Source organism: Apodemus sylvaticus, chromosome 1 (assembly GCF_947179515.1).
Source record: "Apodemus sylvaticus chromosome 1, mApoSyl1.1, whole genome shotgun sequence".
Classification (NCBI taxonomy): Eukaryota; Metazoa; Chordata; class Mammalia; order Rodentia; family Muridae; genus Apodemus; species Apodemus sylvaticus.
The window spans coordinates 78,434,266-78,448,328 of NC_067472.1; the positions used below are offsets into that span (position 1 = coordinate 78,434,266).

Consider the following 14,063-nt stretch of genomic DNA (forward strand, 5'->3'; position numbering starts at 1 on the left):
ACAGACAGAAACTATTACCACTACACCCAGTGCTGAAATAACTTTGTGCCAAGCAATCACTCTGATTTTGAGTTACAGTCTCAGCCTGTCATATGTGTTTTTATGTTTGGTTAAATGAGTAGGTGCAGAGCCCACAGATGAGAAACCGTGTTTTCAAAGTAAGGCTCATCACCCCTGCCACATCACCCTTTTGAAATGTAGACCGTCTCCTTTGCCACAGAGACTCCATGAAGTCACACATCTCTTTCCCAGCCATTGGATGTGAGACAATGGATCTCACATTGGATGTGAGAAACTCAATGAGTGGACAGTGAGCTGGAGTTGCTGCACATGCTCCAGATGAAGACCTTTTGGTCTTCCTGTAGTCTGAACTAGTGGCATAAAAGCAGTCTTCCCATAAAGCAGGGTGTCTTGACCCATGGCTGAATGTGTCTGCTATTGAAGGACATTTTTTTTTCTAGATCAAGAACAGGGAAATGAATGCAGATCTGCTTGGGAGATGCACTGTGGATGCAAACTTGACTGTTCTCAACTTAGTTATTAAAAAAAAAGAGAGAGAGAAACAGAAGAAGACAGAAAGACGAGGAAGAAGAGGAGGAAAGAAGGAGAAGGTGGCAGCTAGGGCGGTACCACAGTTGATGGAGTGTTTGCCTCGTACTCCTAAGGCCGAGCATGGGGTCACACACTTAACCCTTGTCCTCTGGAGATTGGGGCAAGAGGATCAGCAGTTCACAGAGAATTCAAGGCCAGTCTGAGTTAAAGGCCATAAGAATAACAAACAACAAATAAGAGACCAACCCTGGGCAGGCAGGTCACTACTGCATCTGGACGTCTGAGACCCAAAAGACTTACAGAATCTTCAGAATTTGCTGACTGTGTAAAACCCTTAGAGGGTTTGGCTCATTAGCTGTCAAGAATGCTACCAAACTTGTTTTAGCTGAAGAGTAGAAAAATGACTAGAATAGATGATACTGACATATGGCCACTCCATGTTAGGGTTAAGGGAAAGTTTTTATTTCATTTTTTTGTTGTTTTGTTTTGTTTTTTGGATTTGTTTTTTTGTTTGTTTGTTTGTAGCCAGGGTTTGTGTGTAGCCCCCGGCTGTCCTGGAACTCACTCTGTAGACCAGGCTGGCCCGAACTCAGAAATCCGCCTGCTTCTGCCTCCCAGAGTGCTGGGATTACAGGTACGACACCACCGCCCGGCTTTTATTTCATTTTTAAATGTCGATAGGAGAGAGAGAACAGCCAAAGTCATCTGAAGAGTCAGAGCACAGGGAGAACGTAGGCTAAACATGGCGGCCAACTGGACAGAGATAGGGACAGGGACATTGGCGGTCCTTCAATGCTTCGCCCAACAGTTACATAGCAACAGCCTGGTAGGTCTGGCTTGCTATAAGATGGCCTGTTTGGCCTACCTCTTGCTCTCTCTGGCTCTCTGCCCCTTTCCTCTCTCTGGCCCCCTTCTCACTCTCTCCCCTTGCCCTTTCCTTCTCTGCTTCTACTTCCTTCTCAACTCCCCATCTCCCATCCCCCAAATAAACTCTATTCCATACTAGACTCGTCCTATGGCTAGTACCTGGGTGGGGGGCGGATGCCCACTGGGGCACCCCCTCCCACCGCACCGCACCGTGCTCTATAAAACACATTACTATCTGCAAGAGAGGGGAGAGTAGCAGGGGATTGAGAATAGAGAAAACAGAATCAGGACCAGAGAAGTTGGGGAGGAAAGGGGGAGGGGAGGAGGAAGGGAAGAGAGGAAGAGGGGAATAGGAGGGAGAAAGGGGACAAGTGAGAATGTCAAGGTCATAAGGAGAATGAGTGGCTGGGGGTGGGGCGGGGAGGAAGCCTGTGAGCCGGAGGGAGTTTAGGATGGGGGCGGGGGGGGGGGGAGAATGAGAAGGACTAGATGCTAGCACGGACTTAGAAGTGTGTACTTGTGATGCCAGTGCTTTGCTAATGCTGCTAAGTGTCACAGGTAGTCATATGTCCCTTCTGCTAGAGAAAGGGAAATAACTCCTTTAGGTAAAGGAGAACCAGCTTCACAAAGTCCCCGAGGAATGCTGGCTTTTATCTAACTGCCAGAAATCCTCTTATACTCCACGTTGACTTCATTTCTGGGTATCTGTGCCGCCTTTTGCGGTTTGGGAAATCGGAGTTTCTTTTGGACTTGCAGTGTCACTCTCCGAACTCTCCCGCATGCTTGTGAGAAAATCCAGAAAAGAGGCATTAAATTAAACCCAAGATTTGGAAGGGGGAGGGGGGAGTTAGGAAGATCGTCCTATGCTAGCCATCTCTGGAGTGGCCCCTCAGCACCTGTAAAACCTGAGAGCTAACAGAAACGAGAAGGGAGAAAAGCGGAGGAGGAAGGGTGTTTACCCTAAGAGCCCTAGGCTTCCATTCTTAATACAGGACAAACCGCTCAGGGGAAAGTTTTGAAAGCACAGGCGGAGCTCGCGAGGAGACGCCTGGCACCTCCTTCTCTCACTCCTGCCGGCATTTCAGGCAAGCAGTGGGAATGGCCTGAACATCCTCAGCTCTACTCGACCAGGACCTACGGTGACCCGGGGACCAAGGTGGGGCGGGAGGTGAGAAAGGCAGCCCCAACAACCAATCCTGGGCGGAGTGGGCGGCGCCTCGCGACAAGGAGGCGGAGCTGTTTCTCTGGCAACCAGCCCGCAGCCCGGAGGGGGAGGGGAGGACGTGGGAGGAGGGAGTGGGCGCGGGTGTCACAGTAGTAGTTCCGCAAGTTAGCAGGCTCTGGGTTACAGACTCTGGGTGTGCGGTCAGACGGGCGTCCGTCCGCGTTCCCCGGTGCCAGTCCGAGTGAACCCCGAGGCCGAGGCGAGGAGCTAGCCGCCTCCCCCGCTGGCGCCGGGAAGCGTCGCTCCTTCTCGCTGACCTTGAGTCTCGCTTGTCGCTTCGCCCTTGGCCACACTCAGTGACCAGCACATGGTCGGAGAAATCTGCAGACAGGTCCCTTGTTAGACCGAGACTCCTGACACAGGCATACAAACTGCTGTCGTCCTTCCCGCCCGCTCTAGGGCGTCGGGTCGCCCCCACCCCTCAAGGCCCGGGAGATCCTGCCCAGGGTTAATGCCAACGAGTTTCCACCTCCAGCCACTCCTAGAGAGGCCGCGGCGCGAGCCAGCGGGGGGAACTGGCCAGGGACGGACACTTCCTGTGCGGGGGGGAGGGGGCAGGGGAGCGGGAGCCCAGCCGGGGCTGGGGCCGAGACTGGGGTCTCGGCTGGGAGTTTGTGACTGGGGACGGCCGGAGGAGTCGACCAGCCCCTTACCTCCGAGGCCACGACGCGCGGGGGCCGGTGAGGGCCAAGAGACAATCAGAGACCCTGGGAGGGGGCGGGGCAGCGGACAGGGGCGGGGCCGGAGAGGCCCAGGGTCAAGACGTCCGGCCTTCGCGGCCGAAGCCAGGCCGCCCGGTCTCCTCCGCGGCTCTGAACGGGCGGGTGGCGAGGGCTCGGGACTCCGGGCACTCGATCAGGATCAGGGTCGTAGGATCGTCCGCCATCACCGCCACCGTCGCCGCCGCCCTGGGAGCTGGCAGGGATGGAGCGGGAGGCGTCGTCGTGGGGCCTCGAGTCCGGGGATGTGCACAGTCCTGTCGCAGTGGGCAGCCCCGAAGGGTCTCTCAAAGGTGAGAGAAGGACCGCGCCTCTCAAGAGTGTGCCAGAAAACTGGGCTGCGGCCTGTGGGAGGAAAATAAGGCTGGAATCTTAAACACTTGGAAGTGGGGTGGAGGGTGGAGACTTGAGTGTCCCTGGTCTTTGGAGAGGAGGTGGGACATTTCATCACCTCGCTTGTAGGGCCAGTGACCCTGCTTGGGGAGTGGGAAGAGAAATTTGGGACAATTAATGGACCAAATGACCTTCCAGACCCCCATTCAATCTGGATTTTCTGTAATTCTCAGATCCTGCAGGCAACACAAGTGAGACTGAAGAAGGGGAAATTTCTCAGCAAGAAAGCAACGGGGACTATGAAGTTGAAGAAATACCTTTTGGGCTTGAACCCCAAAGCCCAGAGTTTGAGCCACAAAGCCCAGAATTTGAATCCCAGAGCCCCAAGTTTGAGCCTAAAAACCCAGGGTTTGAATCCCGAAGCCCTGGGCATGTGCCCCCAAGTCCTGAATTTGCACCCAGAAGTTCTGAATCAGATCCTCAGAGCCTGGAGTTTGAATCCCAGAGTCCTAGGTATGATCCCAAGAGCAGTGGCTGTGAACCTGGGAGTCCTAGGTGTGAACCCAAAAGCCCTGGGTTTGGTTCGAAGAGCCCCAAATTTGAATCTCAGAGCCCAGGGTGTAAATCTCAGAGTCCTGGGGATGAACCACAGAACTCCGGAGATGATGTTCGGAATTCTGAGTTCAAAACCCATAGCCCTGAATTTGAAACTCAAAGTTCCAAATCCCAGGAAGGTGCAGAGATGCACCTAGACCCCGAGGAAAAGAATCCATTGAGTATCTCCCTAGGAGTTCACCCCCTGGACTCCTTTACTCAAGGGTTTGGGGAGCAACCCACGGGAGCACTGCCTCTAGGGGCTCCATTTGACATGCCTTCGGGGGCTCTGCTGGCTACACCCCAGTTTGAGATGCTCCAGAATCCCCTGAGTCTGACAGGAGCCCTTCGTGGTCCAGGCCGTAGGGGTGGCCGGGCCAGGGGTGGGCAAGGCCCTCGACCTAACATCTGTGGCATCTGCGGGAAGAGCTTTGGGCGAGGCTCTACCCTAATCCAGCACCAGCGCATCCATACCGGTGAGAAGCCTTACAAATGTGAGGTGTGCAGCAAGGCCTTCTCCCAGAGCTCTGACCTCATCAAACACCAGCGCACTCACACAGGCGAGCGGCCCTACAAGTGCCCCAGGTGCGGCAAGGCCTTCGCTGATAGCTCTTACTTACTTCGCCACCAGCGCACCCACTCTGGCCAGAAGCCCTACAAGTGCCCACACTGTGGGAAGGCCTTTGGCGACAGCTCCTACCTCCTGCGGCACCAGCGCACCCACAGCCATGAGCGGCCCTACAGCTGCCCCGAGTGTGGCAAGTGCTATAGCCAGAACTCATCCCTGCGCAGCCACCAAAGGGTGCACACTGGGCAACGGCCTTTCAGCTGTGGCATCTGTGGCAAAAGCTTCTCCCAACGGTCAGCACTTATCCCCCATGCCCGCAGCCACGCCCGTGAAAAGCCCTTCAAGTGCCCGGAGTGCGGCAAACGCTTTGGCCAGAGCTCAGTTCTGGCCATCCATGCCCGCACCCATCTGCCAGGCCGCACGTACAGCTGCCCCGACTGTGGCAAGACCTTCAACCGCTCCTCTACACTCATTCAGCACCAGCGCTCTCACACAGGCGAGAGGCCATACCGCTGCGCCGTGTGTGGCAAGGGCTTCTGTCGCTCCTCCACGCTGCTGCAGCACCATCGCGTGCATAGTGGGGAGCGACCTTATAAGTGTGATGACTGTGGAAAGGCCTTCTCGCAGAGCTCCGACCTCATCCGCCACCAGCGGACCCACGCAGCTGGCCGCCGCTAACCAGTCACGGTGGGGAGGTGATGTGCAGAAGAGATGGAGTCAGAGAACTTAAACCGCTTAAGAGGATAGAGAAGCTGGAGGATGATAGAAGGATGAACTATTCTAGATGATGGGTCAGGGTGCAGGAGGTCACATGCCCTCGAGAAGTATGAGAGTTGGGCTATGAAGGGGTTGGAGGGAGGCCAGACAGGCAACAGGAAGCCCAGGAGAGCTGCTGCTTGCCGAGCTCAGCTGGGAGGCCCTGTTCTGGCAAAGTACTAGGTGGGGAGGGGGGAGGGCAAGGGCGTGTCCGTTAGAGTAGGGTAGCTTAGATCTTAGCTGCTGAGACCCTGGTGAATCCAGGAGAGGGCAAAGGGTAGGTCGACGGGGAGTGAGGCCCAGGGCAGGGTCTGAACCTCAGAGCAAACCCATCCTGCCTTGTCTTCCTCAGGCTTTGGAGCCGTTTGAGTTCAATAAAACTTTTATGTGGTAAGAGACTTGTCCTTAAAATGTGTATGTGGAAGTTCCCATAGCAATGGGAGCCAGTCAGAACTGCTGCTGCCGAGGTCTTGCCAGGGTCTTGCTCCAGAAGTGCTTTTATGGTAGGTGGTTCAGTGAGAGCTTAGCATTCGAAGTTCAGAGAATGGTTTATTTGCCCATGGACACTGAAGTTCGTGTGCTTTTGCATGCCAGACAGATTCAAAGGGCCTGATTGTAGGAGGTGTGGGATAGTCCTCAGAACTTCCTAAACTAAGGGTCTGTGCTTATGTCAGAAAACACCCCCGGGCGCTCATACCCAGGTAGGACTGCCCCACCCCCACCCCACCCCACCCCCGGTCAAGCCATGGCTTAACCCCATCCTGTACCTGAGTTAGTGCTTCAGGCACCTCCAGTACATCTTTTCTCTAGACTGGAGCAGGCAGCTACACTTAATCTCCAGCCAAGAGGAGGCCTGGTTCCTGTTTGAGAGTAAGGAACCACTTCACTAGCCCCTTTCCCAGCCAGTGTGGCCAGCAGGGCTCAGTGGGTCCCCCGCCTCTGGTGCTCTGTATCAGTTGCTCCTACCCTGTTTTCCCATCCAAGTTCCAGACTCAGACTGATGCAGACTTACCAGTGAGAATGGAGAGTGTGGACCTTTGTGACCTTAGCAGAGCAGGCCACACCATGGGGAAGCACCATCTTTTGGGAGCACATTTTGAGACAGGGCCTACTGGGAGGACCTGAAAAAGCATCTGAAAGTTTGCTCCTGTTTCACAGAAGTAGAGACAGGCTGCCAGAGAGGGCAGTGGCTGTTTAGTCACTGTGTGTCTAAGGCCAGATGTGACATTCACACTCCATTTACCTAGCTCCACCTATGCCCAGAGCTTGGCCACATGGGCACATTTGAGTGTTTTTGGTCTTTGGATCCTGGTGACATTCCCATCTTTAGGGCCTTCAAACTCATAAAAGCAAATAGCTTCTAATGGTCTGCAATTCAGGAAGGAACCACATGGTTCAATTCCATTTGCCTGGTTTTCAAAATTAAAAGTACATTTGAAAGTAGAACATTATTGTTCAAATGAAATCTTACAGTAATTGAAAGACCTTTATGAACTTAATGCAAGCAAGCCACTATTGCAGCTGCCACTGCTACCTCCTCTCCCCTTTCCTCCCTCCCCCTTTTCCTCCCTCCTCCCTTTTCCTCCCTCCCCCCTTTTCTTCCCTCCTTCCTTTTCCTCCCTCCTCCCTTTTCCTCCCTCCTCCCTTTTCCTCCCTCCTCTTGGCACTTCCCTTTCTCCTTGAAATGGTATGTCACTATATAACACCCTGGCCTGGAACTCAAGATCTTACTGTTGAAGTCCACTAAGTGTTAAGAGTATAAGTGTGCAGGAATACACCCAGTTTATATAAAGTTCGGGATTGACCCCAGGGCAGGGGAGTGCCATTAACTAGAGTAGTGCCCTGCTTAGAAGCTTAGACTGGCAGTTACTGACACCTTCAGCACTATACCAATGGAGCTATGTCCAAAGACTTCATACCAGGCATTTTATTTTACTTCATTTTATTTCATTTTGAGATAGAGTCTATGTAGCTCCAGCTGATCTGGTACACTGTGTAAACCAGGCTGGCCTCAAACTCACAGAAATCCACCTACCTCTGTCGAATGCATCATTATGTTTGGTTTCACATCTGGCTTTTGTTTTGTTTTGTTTTGTTTTGTTTTGTTTTGTTTTTCAAGACAGGGTTTCTCTGTATAGCCCTGGCTGTCCCGGAACTCACTCTGTAGACCAGGCTGGCCTTGAACTCAGAAATCCACCTGCCTCTGCCTCCCAAGTGCTGGGATTATTAAAGGCATGTGCCACCACTGCCCGGCTTTTTTTTTTTTAAGATTTATTAACTATATGTAAGTACACTGTAGCTGTCTTCAGACACTCCAGAAGAGGGAGTCAGATCTTATTATGAGATGGTTGTAAGCCACCATGTGGTTGCTGGGATTTGAACTCAGGAATTTTTAGAAGAACAGTCGGTGCTCTTAACCACTGAGCCATCTCTCCAGCCCCTTCTTGCTTTTAAACATTCAATTCTATCATTTTATATTTGGATTTATTTATTTTTATATTTGGATTTATTTTGGTACTGGAGCTTGAGAGCAGGGTGTGGCATTTATTAGACAACTGTACTGAGCTACATCAAATATTTTTCAATATTTTCAGATAGCTTCAAATATTTTTTGTTGTTTTTTGTTCGTTTGTTTGTTTGGTTGGTTGGTTCGTTTTCGTTTCTGATATATGTAGCCCTGACTGTTCTGGAGCTCTGTAGACCAGGCTGGCCTTGAACTCAGAAATTTGCCTGCTTCTGCCTCCCAAGTGCTAGGATTAAAGGTGTGCACTACCACTGCCTGGCTCAAATATGTATTTTTAAATTTTTGTATATAGTCTCACTATGTAGTCCTATTTAACCTGGAATTCCCAATGTAGACCAGGCAGGCCTCAAATTCACAGATATTTAATTGCCTCTGTGTTCTGGTAGAAAATGCATTTTTTTTACCCAAAAAAAAAGAAAGGAAAGGAAAGGAAAGAAAAGGAAAAGAAAAAAGAAAAGAAAAGAAAAGAAGAGAAAAGAAAAGAAAAGAAAAGTTGGGCAGTGGTGGCACATGACTTTAATCCCAGCACTTGGGAGGCAGAGGCAGGTGGATTTCTGAGTTCGAGGCCAGCATGGTCTACAGAGTGAGTTCCAGGACAGCCAGGGCTACAGAGAGAAACCCTGTCTTGAAAAATCAATTTTTAAAAAAATGCATTTTTTGCTGGGTGGTAGTGGTACAGGCCTTTAGCAGATGAATCTCTGAGTTTCAGGACAGCCAGGACTACCATCTCAAAAAAAAAAAAAGCATTTTTATTTGCTGGGTTTTTATCGTTGTTTTGTTTTGCTTTGTTTTTGAGACAGGCCTAGGCTAGTCTGGGATTTACTATGTAGCCCAGGTTAACTTTGAACTCATGGTAACCCTCTTGCCTCTATTTCAAATCTCTGAAACAAATGAGTCTGGGACAGAGTTGTTCAGACCCTACCTCTTTCTTTCATGCAGCTCCTAAGGGACCACCAGAGTCAATCTGGACACATTTCCCAAAAGTCCACAACAAGGTCATGAAGGAACTCAGAGAACTCTAGGTCTGTACTGGCTGGTTTTGTGTGTCAACTTGACACAGGCTAGAGTTATCATAAAGGAGCTTCAGGTGAGGAAATGCCTCCATGAGGTCCAGCTGTGGAGAATTTTCTCAATTAGTGATCAAGGGGGGAGGGCCCATTGTGGGTGGGGCCATCCCTGGGCTGGTGCTCTTGGGTTCTATAAGAAAATAAGCTGAGCAAGCCAGGGGAAGCAAGCCAGTAAGAAACATCCCTCCATGGCCTCTGCATCAGCTCCAGCCCTGACCTCCTCTGGTGATGAACAGCAATGTGGAAGTATAAGCAGAATAAACCCTTTCCTCCCCAACTTGTTTCTTGGTCATGATGTTTGTGCAGGAATAGAAACCCTGACTAAGACAAGGTCCAACACTAGGTCTAGCTGTTCAAGGTCCTCCATGTTATCTGTGGTACACTGCCCTACATAAGGAAATGGTTGCTTGATATTGTTTGCAAGTTTAGCTTCCCTTTTTTTTTTTTTTTTTTTTTTTTTTTTTTTTTTTTTTTTTGAGACAGGGTTTCACTATGCAGTCTTGGCTGGCCTGGAACTGACTATATAGACCAGGCTGACTCCAAACCCACAGAGATATTCCTGCCTCTGCCTCATGAGTACTGAGATTAGACAAATGGTCCACCATATCCAGTCCAATTTACCATCCCCCAGGGACTTTCTATGCAAAACAGGCAGAACTTGATCTCACACACACACCCACACACACCCCGCCTCCATCTTCCATATTACTGGGATTACAGGCACATGCCACTGTACAAGGCTGGTCTTTGCCCTCTTCATTCCCAGGATTTCCTAGGCCCATATGGCACATGCTGACATGTCGTTATTCCAATAGCTCACAAAATGAGGGGTTGGGGGTGTGTCTTAGTGAGGGTTTCCATTGCTGTGGTAAAGCACCATGACCAAAAGCAACTTGAGGAGGAAAGGGTTTATTTCATTTTACAGTTTGTAGTCCAACACCCAGGGAAGTCAGGGCAGGACTCTAGGCAGGAACTGATGCAGAGGCCATAAGGAGTGCTGCTTATTGGCTTGCTCACTCTGGCTGGCTTGGTTTGCTTTCTTACAGCGTCCAAGACCACATGTGACCTGGGATGGCACTGCCCACAGTGACCTGGGCCCTCCCACACTAATCATCAATCAAGAGAATTCACCGGAGGTTTGCCCACAGGCTGATCTGGTAGGGGCAATTTCTCAGTTGAGGTTCCTTCTTCCAAAATGCCTCTAGCTTGGGTCAAGTTGACATCAAACTAGCCAGCACAGTGGTGTTGTATTTTTTTTATTTCCATTTTAACATCTAAGTTAATAAATATCAGTATATCTAAACCATGTCAAAAAGGCATTTGGAGGATCCTCAGTATCTTTAAAAACTTAGAAGTATATAAATGCATGCCTCTTGTCTCTGGGTCTGTGCACACGCGCTCAGGTATCCTGAGGCCAGCAATGGTGGCGCCCATGAAGCTGGATTTCCCAGCATTTGTGAGCTGCCTGATGTGGGTCTGAGAGCCTTTGCAGGGCATTGAGCTCTGTTTACTGCCAGGCATCTTAATATTTTTAGAGGGGAGAGGGGGTTTGGTTTGAAACAGGTTTTCTTTGTATAGCCCTGTCCTGGAACTCAAGTTGTAGACTAGGCTGGCCTTGAACTCACAGAAATTCTCCTGCTTCTTCCTCCTGAGTGCTGGGATTAAAGGTGTGTACCACCACTGCCCAGCTCCCTTCAGCTTTTTAAGAGAGTATATAGGGTTTCTGAGATTGAAACGTTTGAGGGCCACAAATTTTGATACTTACTGTGTGCCTCCTTTGTACTAATCCTGGGGAGGGCTGGGGAGGGCCAGTTGCTGGTAACATGTAGGTAAGGCTTTCTGCCTCCTTCCCTCACAAGAAAGGGAAGCCTGTCTAGAAGTAGCATGATGAGCCCCAAGGCGTGGAAACAAGGTGCTGGGGAATGGTGGAGGTGAGAACGATTTCAAAGGGCCTTGAAGTGCTGGGCATGGTGGCACACATTTTTTTCAATCGATTATTTGGGAGTCTCACATCATACATCCCAATCACAATTACGTTCCTTTCTTCCCATGGCCTCCATGGCCTCTCCCCTCTCCCCCAAAAGAAAAGCAAGTCCATTTTGTGTTGGCCATATTCGTTGGAGCATGGTCAAGTTCCTAGTGGTCAGCTCTGGAGGGAGGATGAGCCTTTATCCTCCTGTATCTGTACCAGAAGCCATCAACTGAGGTGAGCTGAGCTGCTGTCAGCTCAGTCCAGGGCCAGCTCTCCCTTGAGGAGCAGGGACAGCTCTCTGGTGTTCACACCACCACCATAGGGCCAGCTATCCCACGCCCATGGGTGACACACATTAATCTCAGTCCTTGGCAGGCAGAGGCAGGTGGACCTCTGTGAGCCTGGTCTACATAGCAAGTTCCAGCATAGCCAAAGCTATACAGAGAGGCTATGTCTCAAATATGTTGCCCCCCCCCAAAAAAAGAGAAAGAAATGTGCTAAGGGTCTTAAAATGATGACTTTTGGATAGACAGCTGGAAGCCAGGTGTGGTGACACACACCTGTAGCTCCAGCTGACCAAGACACAGAACCTGAGAATCACTTGAAATTAGGACTTAGAAGCCAGCTTAGCAAACATGGCTAGACCGTGTCTCATAAACAGCAATGGAGCAGGCCAGTGAGAAAGTTCAGTGGGTGTTTGCTATCAAGCCTGATGACTTGAGTTCAAGTCCTAGAACTCAGAAGTTGTCCTTGGACATCCACATATGTCTGTCTGTCTGTCTCTCTTACTCTCTCTCTCTCTCTCTCCCCCCCTCTTTCCCTCTCTCTCTCTCTCTTAAAAACTGTCCAGCTATCAGCAAGCAAGTGAAATTGTACACACTGGTAGCGAGAGCAGCATGCGAAAAGGCCCCGAGGTAGCTGAGTCAGGATAGATTGGCGGAGAGGGGCTGGACAGGTTCAGCGTTTTTTCCTGAAAACAATGTTGCTGCTTTCAGAGTCACAGAATGTGCTGGATAGTTCTGTGTCAGCTTGACTCGCCCTAAAGTCATCTGATAGGTGGCAACCTCAATTAAGAATGTGCATCAATAAGATCAGACTGCTGGCAGGCCTGTAGGGCATTTTTAAAATTAGCGACTAACGGGGAAGGGCCCAGCCCACTGTAGGTGGTGCCATCCCTGGATTGATGGCCCAGGGTTCTATAAGAAAGCAGGCTGAGCAAGCCATTGGGAGCAAGCTAGTAAGCAGCACTCCTCCATGGCCTCTGCATCAGTTCCTGCTCCCAGGTTCCTACCCTGTTTGAGTTCCTGTCCTGACTTTCTTTGATGATGAGCAGTGCTGTGGAAGTGTATGCCACATGACTCCTTCTTCCCCAAGTTGCTTTGGTCGTGGTGTTTCATCACAGCAACAGTAACCCTAAGAGACCCTCTGATCTATCTAAAACAGCCCATCCGGTCACCTGCTACTCTTTTATTCCGATATGATTTTTTTCATGCCCTCTGTCCCCACCTGAAATCACTTTTCTACTTGTATCCTGTCTGCTTGCTACAGTGACAGCTTCCTGAAAGGGGGACTCGCTTCTTTCATTACTCCATCTTCAGTACCCAGAATAGAGTCCCACACAAAGCATGCAAGAAACAACAAATGTGTAGGCATGGTTGTGTCTGCTTACAGTACAGGCACTTGTTAAACCCAGGTAGTAATCCTCCAGCTCAAAGCCAGACAGGGCTACACAGAAGGGCAGCCTGGACTACAGGGGAAGACTGTCTCAACAGAAACAAACAGGTGAGCACACATTAAATCAGTGTATCACACCTCTACATGGTCTCATGTGCTGTCAGTTGGCCTGTGACATTCCTGGAAAACTATAAGGGCTGGGATGAGGGCTCAACCAGTAAAGGCAGTTGCTTTTGGCCAAGCCCGACAACTTCAGTTAGATTCCCCAAGTTTCACATAGTAGAAAGAAAACTGTCCTCTGACCACTTCCAAGCATGTACTGTAGTACACATACACCTATACACACACATACTCCTAAACACCCACACACACACACACACACAGAGAGAGAGAGAGAGAGAGAGAGAGAGAGAGAGAGAGAGAGAGAGAGTAAATAGAATGCAATTAAAACATTATTTCCCCTTTCAGGAAAATGGTTTCAAGTGTCTTCGTAATGAGCCCTTCCCATAGTTCCTTGGAGTCCTATCAAGCAAAGGCTGATGGAGCTGGAGAGGCTGTTCAGCTCGATGACAACAGTGAAGCATTGTCAAGACAGCTGGGGCAAAGGAGGGGTGTTGGCGGGGACCAGGAGGAGCATACTGGGCCAGGGAGAAGAAGAGCCAGAGCAGGTCCCAGTTCACCCAGCCTTCTACAGACTGGGCTCAGACAGCCTGCATGATGGGCTTGTGTCTTTCATGCCGGGCTTAGAAATGTCCGTACGCCCCTGTGAGGCAGAAGAGGACCATCAAAGGTCACTGCTTGGGGACTCCCACCACTCGTCTTTTCTATATGGGTGGGCAACTTTCTCTTTTACCAGTTCTGGGATCCATTCTCTGGGGGTCCTGCTGACCACAGAAGAGGATTCGTGACTGACTCTTTCTATGGCTTCTAGATCACAAGGGCTTCGTTATTGCTCGAAGTAAACGATGCACCCCTTTGACCCTTCACCTTTGCTCTTCAGTATATAAACAGGCCTGGGAACTCGTGAGCACCCGGCAAGCTCTCTGCTCCTGAGCCCGGGGGCCAGGAATTCCAGATCTTTCTGCCTCAACCTCCCAGGAACTGTATTACTGGTGGTACCATCATTTCCAGCATGTATTATTCCCATGTTTTGAAGGTTTATTATTTTTAATCATGTGCATGTATGTCTCTTTATGTACGTGTAAGCGCAGG

At 50.3% G+C, this 14,063-nt stretch overlaps 2 protein-coding genes across 3 annotated transcripts in view; both read left to right on the forward strand.

Annotated features, from left to right (window-relative positions):
• Positions 1–14,063, forward strand: part of Septin1 (septin 1) — a 502,205-nt gene that overhangs the window by 367,342 nt on the left and 120,800 nt on the right. The window lies entirely within an intron of this gene.
• On the forward strand, positions 3,215–6,008 carry Znf768 (zinc finger protein 768). The gene is made up of 2 exons (XM_052198086.1): positions 3,215–3,656; positions 3,930–6,008. The coding sequence occupies exons 1-2, from the start codon at positions 3,569–3,571 to the stop codon at positions 5,534–5,536; spliced, it is 1,695 nt and encodes a 564-aa protein (XP_052054046.1). The 5' UTR covers positions 3,215–3,568; the 3' UTR covers positions 5,537–6,008.